General features: G+C 40.8%; 1 protein-coding gene across 4 annotated transcripts in view; it reads right to left on the minus strand.

The window, feature by feature from the left end:
- CRTAP (cartilage associated protein) overlaps nt 1–19181 on the minus strand; it is a 142770-nt gene that overhangs the window by 117850 nt on the left and 5739 nt on the right. For all 4 annotated transcript variants that reach the window (XR_012157463.1, XR_012157462.1, XR_012157461.1 and 1 more), the window contains exons 2-6: nt 18280–18429; nt 16020–16191; nt 11772–11900; nt 7851–7996; nt 4216–4299 (exon numbers count right to left, since the gene is read on the minus strand). Coding sequence is in view for 1 of the 4 variants with exons in the window: in XM_073333086.1 (XP_073189187.1) it covers nt 4216–4299; nt 7851–7996; nt 11772–11900; nt 16020–16191; nt 18280–18429 (681 nt within the window). In the remaining 3 variants the exon portion in view is untranslated. The remainder of the gene's footprint in view (nt 1–4215; nt 4300–7850; nt 7997–11771; nt 11901–16019; nt 16192–18279; nt 18430–19181) is intronic.

Genomic DNA, 19181 nt, shown 5'->3' on the forward strand with positions numbered 1-19181 from the left:
GCAACCAGAAAAAGGTCATTCACTGTTTTTGGATTCATAGATGTCAGGGGCAGAAGGGACCATTTTGATCATCAGCACAAGCAACAGAACTTCCCAAAGTAAGTTCCTAGAGCAGATCTTTTAGAAAAACATCCAATCTTGATTTTAAAATTGCCAGTGATGAAGAATCCACCATGACCCTTGATAAGTTGTTCCAATGGTTAATTACCTTTACTGTTAAAAATGTACCCATTATTTCCAGTCTGAATTTATCTACTTCAACTGTTGGTACATGGGATCTGTGATCAAGTCGCCCCTTAACTTTTTCTTTAAGATAAATAGATTGAGCTCCTCGAGTCTATCACTATAAGGCATGTTTTATAATCCTTCAATCATTCTTCTGGCTCTTCTCTGAAACCTCTCCAATTTATCAATGTCCCTCTTGAACTGTGGGCACCAGAACTGTACACAGTATTTCAGCAGCGGTTTAACCAGTGCCAAATACAGAGGGGTAAAATAACCTACCTACTCCTACTCAAGATTCCCCTGTTTATGCATCCTGGGGTTGCATTAGCCCTTTTGGCCATAGCGTCACATGTTCAGCTGATTATCCATCATGACCCTCAAATCTTTTTCAGAGTCCAGCTTCCCAGGAGTCCCCTATCCTGTAGTATGACCTACATCCTTTGTTCCCAAATGTATACATTTACATTTAGTGACATCAAAACACCATTTGCTTCTGCCCAGCTTCTCAAGAGATCCATATCCCTTGAATCAGTGACCTGTCCTCTATGTTACTTACCACTCCCCAAGTTTTTTGTCACCTGACAAACTTTATCTGTGATTATTTTTATGTTTTCTTCTGGACATTGATAAAAATGTTAAATAGTGTAGGGCTGATCCATATTGGACCCCACTAGAAATGCACCTGTTTGATGACGATTTCCTGTTTATAATTACATTTTGAAAACTATCAACCATCTTTTAATCCATGTACTGTATGCCACGTTAATTTTATACTGTTCTAGGTTTTTTAATCAAAATATTGTGCGATACGAAGTCAAATGCCTTACCGAAGTCTAAGGACATTAAATCAACACTTGCCTTTATCAACCAAACTTGCAATCTCAGATTTCAAATTAGTTTGACAAGATGCATTTTCCATAAACCCATATTGATGGACATTAATTATATTACCCTTCTTTAATTCTTAATTAATCGATTCCCATAACAGCTGCTCCATTTTCCTGCCCAGGATCAATGTCAGACTGACACGCCCATAATTACCAGGGTCTACCCTTTTTAAAATACTGGCACAACATTAGCGTTTTTCGTCTTCTGGATCTTCCCCAATGTCCAAGACTTATTGAAAATCAACATTAATGATCCAGCGAGCTCCTCAGTCAGCTCTTTTAAAACTCTTGGATGCAAGTTATATGAACCTGCTGATTTTAAAATGTCTAAGTTTATTGGTTGCTGTTCAACATCTTTCTGAATGGAAAGAGTGTTACTATCATCAGTCATATAAACTGCATCATCTATTTTTTTCCCAAATAGAAAAATATTTATTGAACACTTCTGCCTTTTCTGCATTATTATTGATAATTCTACCATTTCCATCTAGCAATGGTCAATACTACTCTGCAGATTCTTTTTGTTCCTGATATACTTTAAAAACTTCTCCTTATTGTCTTTAACTCTGTTGGCCGTAGATTTCTCCTTGTGTCCTTTTGTATCCATTATCAATTTTCTAAAATTCCTAGCCTGATTTCTATTCGTTACTGTCAACTTCCCCTTTCTTCCATTTTTTTTTTTTTTTTAATAGCTGCCTTCACTTCTCCTCTAAACAAGGCTGGTTTTCTAATATGGCCTTCTTCCTTTATTGAAGCTTTTTGAGCATCTAGTAAAGTGCTCTTAATCAATTTCCAATTATCACTCACATTTTTCAGCTCATATTCTTCCTCCCAGCTGATTTACCTCACAATTGTTTATCCAGCTTTGTGAAATTGGCCCTTTTAAAGCATAAAGTTTTAGGGGAAAATTTAATGAATATATTACATTACTGAATGAATTCAAGGAACAACAGTCAACAACTATTCACTCCCATTTATTCTATGTACTGTGCCTAGGGTGATAGTTTGTCTCCATAATTTCTGCTCTAAAAACACACCTTGAAGACCATCATGGAGGAATGCTTCTCCACCTCCTTCATTACCCTTCCTTTCAGTTATAGTAGCAGATGCAAAGTGAGAGAGAAATTACAAAAGAAATTTATTTTTATGTCCAACATTAAACTTTATGGGCTAAGTACAGTATTTTACGAGTCAGCTGGGAAACATAAAAAGTGCCCAAATGTTTGCAATCTCTGAGAAAACCAAAAACACTCTACAGATACAGGAAAAATACCTTTTGAAATAATATATTAACCAAGCAAGATCTCTAAATCTTACCTAAACTTAACCCTATAGAGAGCCTTACCAAGAACACATCACAGAGATAGATCACAATAGAACAGTGGTTCTCAAACTTTTGTACTGGTGACCCCTTTCACATAGCAAGCCCCTAAGTGCTTATAAATTAAAAACACTTTTTTATATATTTAATACCATTATAAATGCTGGAGGAAAAGTGGGGTTTGGGGTAGAGACTGACAACTCACAACCCCACATGTAATAACCTCGCAATCACCTGAGGGGTCGTGACCCCCAGTTTGAGAACCCCTGCAATAGACATCTTCTGGGCAGTCTTTTCAAGCTTTCTACAGTCCAATCTTGGAATGGAGCTTTACTTCTAGTACAGGTTTTTAGGTCACTCATATAGGTGGCATTGCTTCTAAGATGTAAAATATTTATCCTTTCCTTTGTGTCACACACAGTCAAAATCACAAGGTAACAATTTCATTTTATAAAATGGTACACCTTCCCTCCATTTTCAGTTCTAATGAGGGCACACCCTAACAGTGGTCATTGCAAGGAATATTTATCCTAGTTATATGATAGGTTTCAACCTAGTCCTAGGCCAAATATTTTATACACTGCATTTATTTTGATGCCATCAGTGGGCCGTTCCCTAACTTTAACAGAAAATTAAAACAAACATATCCTTTCTGCCTGAAGGGTATCTTCTTTAAACACATGATTTATACTTTAATTCCAGCAGTGGGGAAGAAAAAATTGGTCTCTCAACAATTTAGCCATTTTTCCTGCACTGAAGAAAATACATAAATAATTTCATACCTCATAGTAGTCAATTATGTATCATTTGTTCATGAACTCTAAGCAATTAAGAAATAAGACTTGATGACCAAAATTTAATGGTGTAATAAGAATTAGCAAAGATAACAGGACTATCTGCTGAAGAAGAGTTAAATTTTAAAAAGTGGTTATTTCTAGACAAAAATTAGAATAATAATTTTTAAATCTAGTTTTAAGTAGATTAAAAAAGACTAAGAAAATGTCAAGTTTAGATATACAAGCACCAGCGGCGTATTAATGCCTAGGCCAACAAGGCCTTGGCCTAGGGTGGTAAATTTGTAAGAGCAGCCAGAGGCACCAACTTCCCCTGGCAGTGGTGGGTGCTCATGCCCCCCCGGCCCAGCCCCAACTCCACCCCTTCCCTGCCCCTATTGGTCCCCTTCCTCAAATCCCCGCTCCGGCCCCACCTCCTCCCCTGAGTATGCCACGTTCCCGCCTCTTCCCCCCTCCCTCCCAGCTATGCAAAGCTGTTTTGCGCACAAGTGCTGGTAGAGAGCATGGAGAAGCAGGACCCGGCGGCGTGCTCAGGAGAGAAGGCAGAGGCAAGCTGGGGTGGGGAACTGCCGGGAGGTGGGCGGCAATTATTTCAGGGCCTAGAGGCGGCAAAATCATTAATCTGCCGCTGACAAGCACCACTTTTGTGCCCCCTGGTGCTCCTGTTTTGAAGAGCAGAAAATCTTAAAGTCATTTTTGTCTGCTGAACATATATAACTTCTACATTTGTGTCAACAGTGTTACTTTCCCATATTATTTAAAAAGATACATATATACACTAGATTTTCTGGGTCTTTTTCTATTTTCACTTGTCAAAGAACACTATGATAATCTGGATAATTACTTTCTTTACAAAAGAGCATTTTGTCATATCCTATGCATGCCACAGAATTATATCTATGATACCTTATAAATATGTCACATATCACATTTATTTTAGTGTCACTAGTGGTATATATTACTATACCGTCAGTGCTCAAACACTCACCTCATCATCATCCATTATATGCCGCTTTGCAAATTCGTACATTTCTGTCTGAAGTGTGGTTATGTTATAATATCGAACTGCTTCCTATCAGAACAAAATGTCCAGATTATTTTTTAGGGCAATAAGACATTGTGAACTTATTTCTGAATTTCTCCCAAGGCATCAGACATCACCTGTGACTCTTCCAGCAAAGCCAGTTCCAAACTCAGCACTATTCTGGATTAATTTCAAGATTGCCCCATGTTTGTGAAAGAAAGATGGAAGTAATGAATGAACAAATATGCTAAGCAGAATATATAATATTTTCTGTGAATCCTTCAAATTGTGTCATCCTTTTGAATCTTCTTGCTGTCTTAAAAATTGGCCAGTTTGAAACTAAATGAATGAGATCTCAAAGTAAGCAGCTATAGGGTCAGAACATACCTGGCCTTAGTGTACGTGTTCATGAAGAGACACAAAGTGAGTGGTCAGTGCGCTTGACGAAGCCCAGGTCTCCTTCCACATCATTCTATATAAAAAAGAAAAGGAGTACTAGTGGCACCTTAGAGACTAACCAATTTATCTGAGCATAAGCTTTCGTGAGCTACAGCTCAGTTCATCGGATGCATTCAGTGGAAAATACAGTGAGGAGATTTATATACACACAGAACAAGAAAAAATGGGTGTTATCATACCCCGGGGAGGGGGGGAGAAGAAAACCTTTTGTAGTGATAATCAAGGTGGGCCATTTCCAGCAGTTAACAAGAATATCTGAGGAACAGTGTGGCCCACCTTGCTTATCACTACAAAAGGTTTTCTTCTCCCCCCTCCCCGCTCTCCTGCTGGTAATAGCTCATCTTAAGTGATCACTCTCCTTACAGTGTGTATGATAACACCCATTTTTTCTTGTTCTGTGTGTATATAAATCTCCTCACTGTATTTTCCACTGAATGCATCCGATGAAATGAGCTGTAGCTCACGAAAGCTTATGCTCAAATAAATGTGTTAGTCTCTAAGGTGCCACAAGTACTCCTTTTCTTTTTGTGAATACAGACTAACACGGCTGCTACTCTGAAACTTATCATTCTATGGAGTTGGCCAACCATGGAGAGAGATGCATGCTGACAGTGGCTCTGGAACACTTTTTATAGTTGGCGTACCGAAAGCCAGCTAATGAAGCTGCAAACCATGTGTGTTCAAAAGCAACTTGAAAAGCGCAATTCCTGCTCATACCACACGGGTGCAGCACAGCTCTGGGATTCTCAAGAATCACAAAATAATAGTAGCTTTGTTCTGACAGCACCAGCAAACTTTTCACAGTGAAACCTGGGGGTGCTGCAGCACCTGCCACACCCCTAGTTCTCACGCCTCTGCATGTTGAGGTATAGTGCACTGCCCTCTACTCAGAGTGGTGGCTGAACATCACAATCTATCTTATAGTAAACAGTTGCTATGTTTGGTGGTATTACCAGCATCTGCAATGTTTGGTCCATATAACTCTTTCAGGCAGGGTAACAGGAGAAAGGATTCCTCCTCCTTCACAAGGGTGTCCAAAGCATAGCGTAAGGTCAAAATGCAGCCCCAGGCCAACTTAACCCTGTGCAACTCCTAGGGGAATGCAAAGCAGGTCAACTGTGGGATTTTCTGCTGGGCAATTCAAACAAAAAGCAATTTCTAATAATTTTTGGAGGATCAAAGTACAAGCACAATGTAGTGGTATACATTTAAAATAGTACATAAACATAGAGGTGCTGCAGGATTTGAGCTCCTGGAAAGCAGTCAATGAATCCTACAGTCTCAAAGTATGGGTGTCTGTGCTTCTTTCTCTGCATTCCACATCCTAAATGCATTTGCAGGTGGCTAATTTCTTAGAAATTTTACTTTTATGGCCATTACATAAGTCACTCCCTATGGATCTCGCAGCCATGTTGAAGACCAATGCTGAAGTTCACGTCTACTTTGAAACGGGACTACATAAAAATGGCACCTTCTCACTCACCAGATCTGTTCCCTGTGTGAGCTGAGACTCATATTTGCTGACTGTAGAGACAATGAGATTTTACTGCATTTTGCTCCTGTTAGCCCTGCAAAGCCAGCACAGTTCAGGGCTTGTCTTAACTACAAAGTTAAGTCGAGGAATAACTCGCGTGTTGTTCCAACTCAAGTCTCATCCACACACAAAACCCTTAAACTCGAGTGGTCATGCTTTTAACTTGAGTTTGTTGACCTGAGAGGAGATATAAGCTCAAAGTTCAAGTGAACACAACTTGTCAGCTGCTAACATGATCACTCTACAGTGTGGATACAGGCTAGTGTCATTTGAATACCGCTTTTCCTCCAATGCCTTCCCACAATTCTCCCCTATGTGCCCAGAAAGGACAGACAAATTCTCCTACAATTCATGGAGCGGTTCAGGTTATTGCAGTACTAAGAATCATATGACATGCACCTAGATGTCTAAGTGACACACATGAATGAGAGCAGCACCAGTGTGGATGCAGCACCTTGATTGTTGTTTCAGTGTGGCTGCTCTCACTCCAACTAGACTAACCCAAAGTAACTGCAATGAAGACAGACCCTAAGTGAGTGTGAGCCAGATTCTATTCTGGATCATGCATCATCAACAGAAATGTTAACTGAATTCCAGTCAGTTATACATATGCAAACCCACTGAAACTGATGTGGTTGTGCACGTGTCACTAATGATGTATTTTGCATGCAGAACCATTGTACTGGCAAGAAGGCACAAGAAAGAACCAAGCTTCATTCTTGGTTCCCAGGCTGAGTTTGCAGAGCAAACAGTCTACAAGTAAAAAAAAAAACACAACAACAAAGTTTTTTACTTGTAAATTGGGAACATTGGATCTGGAAGTTAAGCTGAAGCTAACAACACAGAGCCCCATTATACCATTTTTACAGAGTCACTTTTCAAAGTATTGCTGCACTTTATCTTGGTTCCTTGCTAAACTGAATTATAACATGGCTTGGCTGCCCTGTTTGGAGGAAAGCCACGTTAAAAGGTTTTTCAGAAGGCATTCTAGGTTAGGTGGCTAGGTGTAATACACCATAGGTATATCCCAGCCACCCTGGCTATAAAACTGCTTTCTGAAAAACCTTTTTAATGTGGTTGTTCCTGTCCACAGCAACCAGACAAATGTGTTCTGAAATGGTTTGTGGAAAATGGTGTAAATATGGTTATTAAATATAGCTACATTCCAGTGCTTACAGAACTTAGAAGAAAAACAGGCAGCCTTCATGACCTGGGAGTGATCTGTTGACAAGCAGTAAGTGACCAACAAGAGTCCCAATGCTGTTGTGGTGCCACTTAGTTTGGAAGTCTCCAGATCTTCAGTGACTGGTTAGGTAGCCCTCGCAGGCAGATAAAATAAACAAGTGTAGATAAGGTGGTAAACATGCATGTTTGATATCTCAGTGAATTAATGTGTACCTCACTATACTCCAGCAGAGAGGGAAGAATTGTAAAATCCCTTCTCTACACAATATACAGATATTTTTACAACTCTCTGATTCTAGTAAGTGAATTGTGTTCGACACAAAAATCTCTAAACAATCCTTCTCTGCCATAACTTCCACTCTGTTGGATTCTGGGGTAACATTAGGAGACATCTTGCAAGCAATTTACCCACTCAACTTACTGGTCTGGGCTGGAAATCTTCCTCTGTGAGTCCCCATTTGTCTTTATGGTATTGATAATAGACCATGTTCTGTTTCATCACTTCATCTTTCTGGTCGAAGAGCATGTAGCTAGCAACACAAGGGGCTGCATTCTTCATGTCATTCACTGAATTAATAAAACAAACATAAGCCTGCAGAGAAGGTAAATGAGCAACAGCCCACATTTCCCTTTATTATCCAAACTCAGGAAATTCAGGTGACAACAGGTGCAGTATTTCTCCCAAATCTTCCTTCTCAACTGTATAAAATAAACAACCCCCCATAAAGGACTTAAAACACAAAAACAAAAAAATCCCCATCCTGGCTGACTCTGAAAAGCTTTCACAGAACATTACCTGGCTACAACTTTGCCCAGTAACAGGATGAATGATGTGTACCACTCAGAGGTTATTTCATGAGATGACAATATGCAAGGCATGCTCCAAAGAGCCCACTTCTTAACTCTGGAGATTGTTTGAAAGATTTACAATTCTCTCACCATAAAAATACAAGAGATAATCTTAAATCAAAAGTCTACGATCAACACAGAAAAAACTCTGCCATGATTTGATTTTTATTTTTTAATATTATATAACAACCAAAAACTCTTCCCTGCATTCCAACAACCAGGGCAGTATTGACCTGTATTGGTCATCTTCCCCATTTTGTGGCATTCTTTATGGTAAAACTGAGTTAAGAGGGTGAGGGAAGAGGAAACAGGAAGGTGGATAATCAAATGGCAAAAGACCTCAACTCAAGCTGAATTTTACCCTCTGACGGGAGTCAGCAGAAGCTAAGCATGCATCCAAAGGCAGAATTTGGCTCTTAAAATGCAGGTCTTTGCCTAAAAAGAGACTGTAAAATTCTCAGTGATCTTCTTACTAAATGTGTTCCTTCTAACTACCAGCCCTCAATGTGGTCTTGGAAAGTCAAGCCAGGCTCTTTCCTTTTGTCATGGGGTGCGTAGCCCATGCAGATAAGGAATAGATTAATGTGGGCCTGCAAAGCCAATTATACTACCTGTTTGCACCCAGAGGATGGGCCTGTCTTAATTAAAGCTGAAGCTCAGCTGGGGAAGGAGCTGGTCACGGTGATTATAAAGAGTGGAAGCATATCTTAAAAGGAGACTTTCTTGGTGTTAGAGAATGGAGAGACCAGCAAGGTCACAGGTGAAGGCCAAGGGAAGAGTTAGCCCAGGGGATCCTCTCCTGAGTAGTAAAGTCTAGCAAGAGGCCAGGAAACATACAGAGCAGCCATCAGGCTGGCACAAGCTCTGGTGAAGAGGTCTGATAATAAGGCAGGATCTGGACTTCCACACAGAGAGCCCTACAAGGTATCCCACTGAGGAACAAAGAGGGATGGAAAGTCACACCTGAAGAGGGCAGAAGGCGATTTAAGTTGGTACTTTTAGCTTGGGGATTTTGTTGTGGGATTCTGGGGTGGGAGAAAGAGTCCTGCAAGTCCTGGTCCTGAGAGAAGGGTAAACCTGGAGAAGCCTGCTGACAGGCTATGGTAAGAAGAAGTCTAATGAGGCAGCATGAAAGGAATTGGATAGAGCAGACCTTGGCTGCTGGTTACAGGGTCCCTGGAATGAAACTCACAGTAGTGGGAAGGCCTGGGTTCCTCTACCAGGTCCTGGGGAGGATAGTGACAGGCACCTGACAACCCCAAGAGAAGGGTGGTGAGGACTACCAGGGCCCACTGGGGCCAAAGCCCTTTTGTAAGGATGCTGAACTTTTTCCATTGGACTTTGTTACTCTGGAAATGGTGAAACTAAAGCATGACCTGGCTGGAGGGCTGAGTCACAAGAAGAGGCAGACTACTACAAGGCCAGAGTGGCTGTCAGCAATGAGCACAAGAGGAGGAGTCTGCTGTGCCATATCCAGCCATGACTGGGTGCACAGTATGTCAACCCTTCTACACCTTTTCACATATCCACAGCAATAAAAGTTCAGCTGGTCAAATTAGGATTTTGTTACACCTGCCTTCAGAGGGCTGCAAAGGTGTAATTGACTGGAAATTAGTAAACAATAATTTTCTGAACAAAGAACAGAACCTAGCTCAGTCTCTCAGCTGCATTGTCTCTGCAGAGTTGGCAGAAATTTAAAAAAAAAAAAAGGCAAGGAAAATTCTTCTAGTCACTGAGTCAGCAGATGTGATTCTGAATACATGCAAGGAGAACATCTGCTGAGAAAGCAGGGGCAATGTTTACAAAATCACTTTTCAGAATACAACTGCACTTTAATAATTGAGGAGTATTCACAGAGTCCTCCAAAGACAAATGAAAAAATATCCATCATAGAAAGTGTGCAGGGAAGCTTCCATACACAATTGCGGCCATATCAGCAGTTCCCATACCAAGTACACCATATGAATACCTCATTTACCCAAATGCCTTTATAAGAACTATCATTTCTGATACACAGTTTTCAATAATAGGTTTCCTCTTTATGCATGTCCCCAGTTCTAGTCAGATGAATGAGGTCCTACTATGAAAAGAAAAATGTATGGAACAGTTTACAGTCCCTTGTGATGGAAAAAATACTACTTGTATAATTAATTTTCAATGGTTTGCATTATATTTGATGCACTGCCTCTAGGTCATAATTTCTCTTCTTCCTAGCTGTAATAGTTGGAAGTCCCTATATAACAAAAAAAGCTCTCTTGTCTTGGTAAAACAGCACATCTCTCTATTTAAAAAGGCTTTGCGAGCCACAGTGTGGGACTGAAGGCGTGTCTGTACTGTATAACTATAATAATCTAGCTGTACCAAGGCAAATGCCTACTGTACATGCGCTGCACCTGTGTAAATAATAGACTGCACTGAGGCAGTTTAACCCAGAATGCACCAATGCCAGCCACTGTACATTAGAGAAGCTTGTCTACAATAGGGGGAGAGGAAAGAAAGGATAGTGAAGTGGTCGGGACAGTGGCTTGACTACTCAGAAGACCTGAGCTCAACTCCCGCTTCCCCATACACTGCCCATACTACCTTGGGAAAGTCGCTTGGTGTCTCTGTGACTCAGTTCCCTATCTGTAAAATAAGGATAACACTATTTCCCCACCTCACAGGGGTACTGAGAATAAATACATTAATGATTGTGAGCTGTTTACGCACATCAGTAATGAGGGCCATATAAGTACCTAAGATAGATTGGTACAGAAGTCCGCAGTGTAGATAAGTGCTGAGAAGGACCAGTAGATTGTACCAACAGGAGTCAAAGGGCTTGTCTACACTGGCACTTTACAGCACTGCAACGTTCTTGCTCAGGGGGGTGAACCCCCTACCCAAGCACAGCGAGTTTCAGCATTATAAAGCACCCGTGTAGACTGTGCTGGGAGCCGCTGGGAGCTCGTCAAGGTGGATTTTTTACTTTCTCCCAGCGCTCTGCTGCAGCCACACAAGTCACATTACAGCGCTGTCACAGCAGTACTTTAGTGTTGCCAGTGCAGACTAGCCCAAAGGACTGCAGCAGAATGTGACAAATCAAGTCATGCTTATTCTGTAATTGTCTAAGATGCAAGTCTTCATTTCTCTAATAGAAACCTGATTAGAGACCATTAACAGCCAAGCACCTCCTACAATTTCTGTCACTTCAGTGGGAGTGGAGCGGGCTCCGCACTTGACAGGATCAGGCCATAAAATGCTTTTCTCCCAAATCAATTTCATATGGGGGCTATTCACCTCTCCTCACATAGGTTTGTCTCGCATAGATATCAATGGCACTTACACATGCCCGGGGAGAAAGAGGAGACTAGAGGTCTCTGACTTTTAGGTTCAAAATAGATTAATTGCAATTTCAAGATGCTATAAATAAAATATTCTAAACCATTGTCACTGGAGGAGGCTTGCCAGTACCATCCTAAGCTTATTTTTTAAAAAGACCCAAAACACTACTTACATTTATAATAGGCAAACTGTAAGTAATGGTACATGGTTGCCACAAACTTCTCTACAACAAAGCCTCCTATGACCGGAGTCAGGCTACTTTCACACTGCAGTTTGCACTCAAGGACTTCAGTGTAGTGATCTAAAGGAAAACAGAGATAGAACACAGTTAGCTGTTTCAGAAGCACTCCTGCAGCCAGCTCCCCTATACATCATGGCTCCATATCACTCCCCTGGGTCCTGGACACCAAGATCCTGATGTTCAGAGATCCTGAGCCCTCACAATTCCAGCTGAAGTCAATGAGAAGTGTTTGTGCTCAGCACTTCTGGAATGCAGGCCCCAATGACTTCAGACCAAAAGCTTCAGTCAAAGTAAACAGCTATGTTATGTTTTACAGACACATACAGGCAGCCTGTGTTGACACATTTTATATACAATGATATTTATATCTATTAAATTATTGAAATGGAGTACTGCTGTATTTCTACCTGTGACCTTAATAGTGATTTTTTAAAGTAGTTGATACCTTTGCAGTCTTATTTAATTGTTTTGTCACAAAATAAAAGCTGATACTACTGGATATTGTCATGCCAAGGAGAAAGGTAAAAGGTATTCCAAAACAACCTTACAGTTTGTAGCTTTTTGCCTTTCTCCGGTATTTGGTCTCAAGAAAATAGATGCAAATATGCTAACTTATTCACAGAACATCTTTCATCCTATAAGATCCTAAATTCAAGTTCACAAACTCAATTACAAACCACTCAACAGCTCAAAACAGGTTAGAACCAGAAGTAATAAATCATGTTGAGATATACTTCTTACAGAGCCTTTTAAAGGATCTCAAAGTCCCAAACATTAATAACTCTTTAAAACTCAACACCTAGGTAAAGTAGATATTAGCACTTCAGTTCCTTTGTCAGCAAAATGGAAGTGACAGGTAATACAGTGAGTCAATGACAGACGGTAAAAGATCAAGAACTTGGCCCCTCAGTTCCTTTTCTCTATCCGCTAAGCCCCCTTTCCTCCCAGAAGTGAAGACTACTGTATCCATTGAAAATACAGGATGAACATGGGAAGGCAGAATGTAATTACCCACATCAGAAATTGATTAGGACATCAGGGCTTATCACTCCTACTTTCACAAGAGATATGGTATCTCTGAACGCAGTGGTTAGCAATTTGGTGTTATGTCTTATCTAAACGACTTGAGGCAATCAGCAAATTGATTTCTGGGGCGCATATCTGTATACAACATATCTGTATGCACATTCATGCATCCGATGAAATGAGCTGTAGCTCACTAAAGCTTATGCTCAAATAAATTTGTTAGTCTCTAAGGTGTCACTAGTACTCCTTTTCTTTTTGTATACAACTATTATCCATAATTCAGGACCCCCCAATATAAAAGTGTTACTAATAAAATTAGGAACCCACTTTCCCATACTTGTTGTCAATTATAATTCAATTAAAAACGTTATCTTCACTGGTGGTGCTGAGACATTTCAGGATACAAGGTCAAGCTAGCAATCCTTTTGGCAATTTAGAAATTCTGCTGCATTTCTAGTGCTGTTATCAGACACCCACCTTTAAAAAGAAGCATGTCTGCAACCACTTTACTGAGGTTCACATAGTTCTGGGGATGGTATTTATTGCCATTGTTACTGAGAAGCAAGGGAAACTTACATATGCCATTTTGATAACACAAAAACTGTGGCTTTTCTAATTATATCCTGTGAGATGCAGCATTTTAATTTTTTTTCAAAATTATATGAGGAAAAATATTCCTCCTCAATGAACAGTCCATATCTCTACTGCAGAGCATGCAACAGAGATTCACAATACAAACTCGAGAGGAGAAATTTTCCAGGTCAAATGTTGAGGCTGTGATGTTGTCTAGCAGGTTTCCAGCTCAAATCAGAGCTAAAGGTCAATTCACTTGTGTTAGCTGAGTTGAAAGGGAATGTTAATGGCATTGTCTTCACTCATCTATAAGTGGTTGATTGCAATCGCATTACATTATGTATGTCCCTGTAATTAAATAACCCCAGATTAAAGTGTATGTATATTCAAGTGTCAGAACTTCCTGAATGCTAATAAACACTTGTATTGTTTCATTTATCTATCCCTATTATAATGTAATGGCAGGCAACTGCATTATGTATATCACTGTATGGCTTTGTCTATCCTTAAAACTTTTGTCAATCAGGGGTGGGAAAAATACACACCCCGACCAACATAAATTCCACTTACAAAAGTGCTGCTGTGGACAGCGCTATCCTGCCAACATAGCGAATGCCACTTGTTGGGGTGGTTTAATTAAAGAGCGGCTACATGGGAGACCTTACAGTGGCATAGCTGTAGCGGTACAGCTGTGCTGCTGAAAGGTCCGTAGTACAGACACAACCTGACTAAATTACTTGTGAATGTCAGGAAACAGAATGTTGACTTGAACACAATGACCCTTGCTTTGAATAATGGAAATTCAATCTGCAATTGCTACTCATCAAAACCCACTTGGGTGAGGACACTGTTCAGGTGGTCTTCTGTGAGCAGAATCTATAAATACTGGTTAAAGGGAATGATACTGCATCTCTGGATTGATGGATTCTGACAGGGTGGAATACTGAGTGACTGGACAGAGATCCCCAAAGTTATTTTGGGTAACCCTGAGAAACTTATAGAAAATTAGCAGATTACTACTTCTCTGCTATCACCTTGAACTTACAAACTTGGACTCACCTATAATGTATTTTATCTGCTTTAACCTCTCAATAATTCTAATTTCTTTTCCTTAGCTAATACATCTTTAGCTGGTTTACTAGAGAAATTAGCTGTCGGTGTTGTCTTTGGTGTGAGATCCAGAGTATCCACTGACCTGGGGTAAGTGACCAACCCCTTGGAGTTAGAAGTAACCAAAATTGAGGTGACTTTTTTTCATTTCAACACAAAGTCTAGTTTGCCTGGGTGGTAAGGGGACTGTCTGTGGTTCCATGGTAAAACTAATATAGTGATCCAGGAGTGCACATTTGTTACCGGCTTGGTGAAATCTAATGATAGAATATACTACCAGTTTGAGGTGTCTGCCCTGTTTCTTGACAGTCTGACCTGAGACTGGCACTCTGAGTTGTAAGCCATACCAGGCAGGGTGACAGAGGCTCAACAGCAAACAAAGTTACTGGTGAGAAATGGGTCTGGATTAATACTGCTAATTAAACAGAGAAATTCCTACCATTTCCTAGAAGGCTACTCAGATATTTAGAAACATCAACACATTTCACTTTAATATTTTTCTCTATATTAACGCCGTCCATTATGGATTTCCTATAGTACCTATGTTTTCCAAGGACAAGATAGCCTATTGATGAGGCCAACTATAACTCTTCTTTAACATAGGCCACAATCTAGCATTGATGAGGCATCATGTTGTGTATGTCACCATGCAGAACAAGGAGCATGAAAAGCAACACCAACGACACTCATTTAGAAACTAAAATACGTATTCAAGACTCCTTGTCTGAGAGCAGGGGTGAACAAACTATGGCCCGTGGGCCAGATCCGGTCCGCAAGCTCCTGCTCCAGTGCTCCAACCGGGGAGCAGGGTTGGGGCTGCTCCACGTGGCTCCTGGAAGCAGCGGCATGGCCCCACTCTGGCTCCTATGCCTAGGAGCAGCCAGGGGGCTCCGCTCTGCATGCTGCCCCTCCCCCAAGTGCTGCCCCTGCAGCTCCCACTGGCTGGGAACCATGGCCAATGGGAGCTGCAAGGGCAGTGTTTGTGGACGGAGCAGTGTGCAGAGCTGCCTGGCCATACCTCCGCGTAGGAGCCGGAGAAGGGACATGCCGCTGCTTCCGGGAGCCGCTTGAGGTAAATGCCACCTGGAGCCTGCACCTCTGAGCCTCCCCCCTGCCCCAGCCCTGATCCCCTCCTGCCCTCCAAACCCCTCGATCCAAGGCCAGAGCACCCTCCTGCACCCGAAACCCCTCATCCCCAGCCTCACCCCAGAGCCCGCACCCCCAGCCAGAGCCTGCACCCCTTCCTGCACTCCACCCACCCCTGCCCTGTCCCTGCACCCTGAACTCCTCATTTCTGGCCCCACCACGGAGCCCGCACCCCCAGCCACAGCCCTCACCCCCTCCTGCACCCGAACCCCAATTTTGTGAGTATTCATGGCCTGCCATACAATTTCTATTCCCAGATGTGGCCCTTGGGCCAAAAAGTTTGCCCACCCCTGTCCTAGAACTAAGGTGCTGCCGAACACGAACCTGCTATTGAAAGATAAAAGTCTTTAAAATCTTTGATCTCCCGGGAGCCTTCACAGGCTGCAAGGCAGTCTTCATAGGCTTTGAAGAAATCAGGAAGTGCCAGCTCCATATCGGAGATGGAGGTCCTCCAGTTATCCCCATTGTATGCCCTCACAGCCCTGACAAAGAGAGTCTGAAAAACAAGCAGGAGTGAGAAGTAGCAGTTTTTAACCTGTGGAAAAAGTAGTTGCACTATGGGCTCCAGTGAATAAAAAGAAAATGTTGAATTATGGGGATTCAAATACAATGAATGCCACTTATTTCTCAATCTTAATACAATCTCATTTATCCAAGTAACACGTGGGAATAAGTAAGTAAATGTAGATAATCAAGAGAGATTTCAAGGTATTTACTAGAGTGAGGGACATGATCCTATTTCAGATAGCTGATAGATAAGTTTGTGGAAGAGAGATTTCAGTGTGACCCTGATGTTAGAATACAGATCTTTAAGCCTGTTTGTAAAGGCCTATACTTTAAGAATTTAGGTATATGTTTATTATTTAGCTAGTTATAGAGGTATAAAATAGAGAATTTGTGTAAGGGCCTTTTTTTACTGTGACAGTTTGAGGCCCCGTTTTTAGACCCTGTTAGGCTAATGCCTTTGGCCAAGCAGCAGAGGCAGCCATAAGCTGGGAAGTGTATAGTTACATTTTTACATTTTAAACTAGTTATATTGAAATAAGGCAATCTGGGGTTGTTAGGAAGGTGATTTGATTTATTACCTTTAGAGAAAGGGAAGAGCCTAGAAGATGTAAAAGGAAATTTAGTTTGATAGTTTTTTTATTTGGTAAGAACTTACTTATTAATAGACACAGCTGGGAAACCCTATGTCTTTATAGATGTAGTTGTGAAATTTTTACTTTTGTATTGTTTTGTTATTATAGTTTTTACTTTTCTATGTTTATAGTTTTTCTCTGGTTTTGTGATTGTTTTTGTTTGCTGTATAATTAATTTTGCTGGGTGTAAACTAATTAAGGTGGTGGGATATAATTGGTTAGCTAATTATGTTATAATATGTTAGGATTGGTTAGGTAAATTCAGTAGAATGATTGGTTAAGGTATAGCTAAGAATATTACTATATAAATTAGGGGCAAACAGGAAGTAAATTGGGATTTGAAAATAAAGAAAAAGGAACTTGGATTTAAGCTTGCTGGAAGTTTACCCCAATAAACATTGAATTGTTTGCACCTTTGGACTTCAGGTATTGTTGCTTTTTGTTTAAGTGAGAAGGACCAGGGAAGTGGGAGAATGAAAGTATAAGTTCTCTAACACCTGAGCCACAATCAAATTTTAAAAATATATTTTTTCAGCAGGGTCCAAATGACCTAACGAGAGTTCTAGGATATGTCTACAGTGCAAAGAAAAACCTGTGTCATTGTGTCTCAGAGCCCAGGTCAACTGACTCCTACTTGCAGGGCTCAGACGGCAGGGGTAAAAACACCAATATGGAGTTCCTACTTGGGCTGGAACTTGGACTCTGAAACCTGGCAAGGGGGGGAGGGTCTTGGAGCCCCAGGTTCAGCCCAAGCGAGACCATCTACACCGCTGTTTTTAGCCCCACAACCCATGCCCAAATCAATTGACCTGCGCTTTGAGACTCGGTGCTGCAGGTTTTCTTTGCAGCATAGATATATTTCCTAATTGTTTTAGGCCCTGATCCTGCACTTACACACCTGAATAACTTTGCATACTTGCCTAGTCCTGTTGAGTTCACTACTCACATGCACAAAATTAAATGGTGGTTAAATCTTAGCAGGATCTGGCCCTCAGCTTGCACACTATTATATAAAGGCTGCTTTGACTTCATGGTTTACTATAAGAGAGTTGGATGACACTCCTACGGGCATAAAGTTCCAGGTCAAAAGGAGCAAGCTTTCAAATCAATGTACTAGTGTTGTAGCTACATTAACTGTAATGAGGTGAGGGTACGAGACAGCATGCTTGAGATAAGTTATAAAAAGGGATTTGACAGAGGAGAAAGGAGATTTTTGGCAGATGAAAAAAAGGAGACTGCCCCAGACACAAAGGATAATATAACAGGATGTGAGGAACAGAAAGTAGCAAACGGGTGACTGGGAAGATGAGAGGGAATGGGATGGAAAATAGAGATAGAGTTCAGAGCAAGATTATATAGAAGAACGAGAACCTTGAATCTAATGCAATGAGAGAGAAAGTCAGTGGAGGTATTCAAGGAGAGCGGACTGCAGGTAGAGAACTTACTTCATATGGCTTTGTCTCCAAGTCTTTAATATGCTCCTCGGCATCAGGCATGCTCTTGTAATAAGCCATATTCCTCTGCATCATCTCGTCATTTGGGTGCTTCAGCAGAAATGTATGAGCTGCTGCAATGGCTTTTGGAAAGTTATTAGCCTAAACAGGAAGAACAACACACAACAAGCTGCTTTTTTAAGTTATTTGATTTTTGCCAGCAAACTTTCCTTCCATCTCATTGTACATATATTTATTTCCACTTTGCAGAATCGATGAATGACCCCTGGAGACTTTTCACTCTGCATGCAAAGCAATACAACTCCAGAATCAGCAAGTTCATATAACTGACTGGCTACGAGAACCAGAAGGTAGATTTAGTGGTAAATACCGAACAAAAAGATGTATTTATTTAAATAAAGAGAACCAACTTCAACTCTGAAGGAGAATAACACACACATTAAACATTTTCTTTGCAGGTCTGAAGAGGAATTGTACCCAATGTTCTTTTTCAACAAAACTGTGTGGTGTGGAGTTACACTATTTAAAAAAAAAAAAAAAAGTGACTGATTCCTGGCATAAACTGGAGGAAAAAAAATGTGCATTTACCATGTGTATTTACCATGAATTCACACCCTAAGTGTTGCAAGGCACTAGAACATGCCATATTGCTCAATTACAATAAATCACTCCACTGTTTGACTGCTTAAAAGCCACATACTCCAGATCATTAGATTTCTGGATGCTATTTTGTAATTCAAGTTTTACATTTGCTCTGGTGTCTTACTTTTTATTTCTTAAACACCGATAATCTGCTCTACAATCTACTGTACAAAACCCAGAAAAAAAAAAACCACTGTCTATGAGCTAAGGAGCTCACAATCTAAATAAACTGCAGTAAGGTGTTACATTGT

Source organism: Lepidochelys kempii, chromosome 2, assembly GCF_965140265.1.
Source record: "Lepidochelys kempii isolate rLepKem1 chromosome 2, rLepKem1.hap2, whole genome shotgun sequence".
NCBI classification, from domain to species: Eukaryota; Metazoa; Chordata; order Testudines; family Cheloniidae; genus Lepidochelys; species Lepidochelys kempii.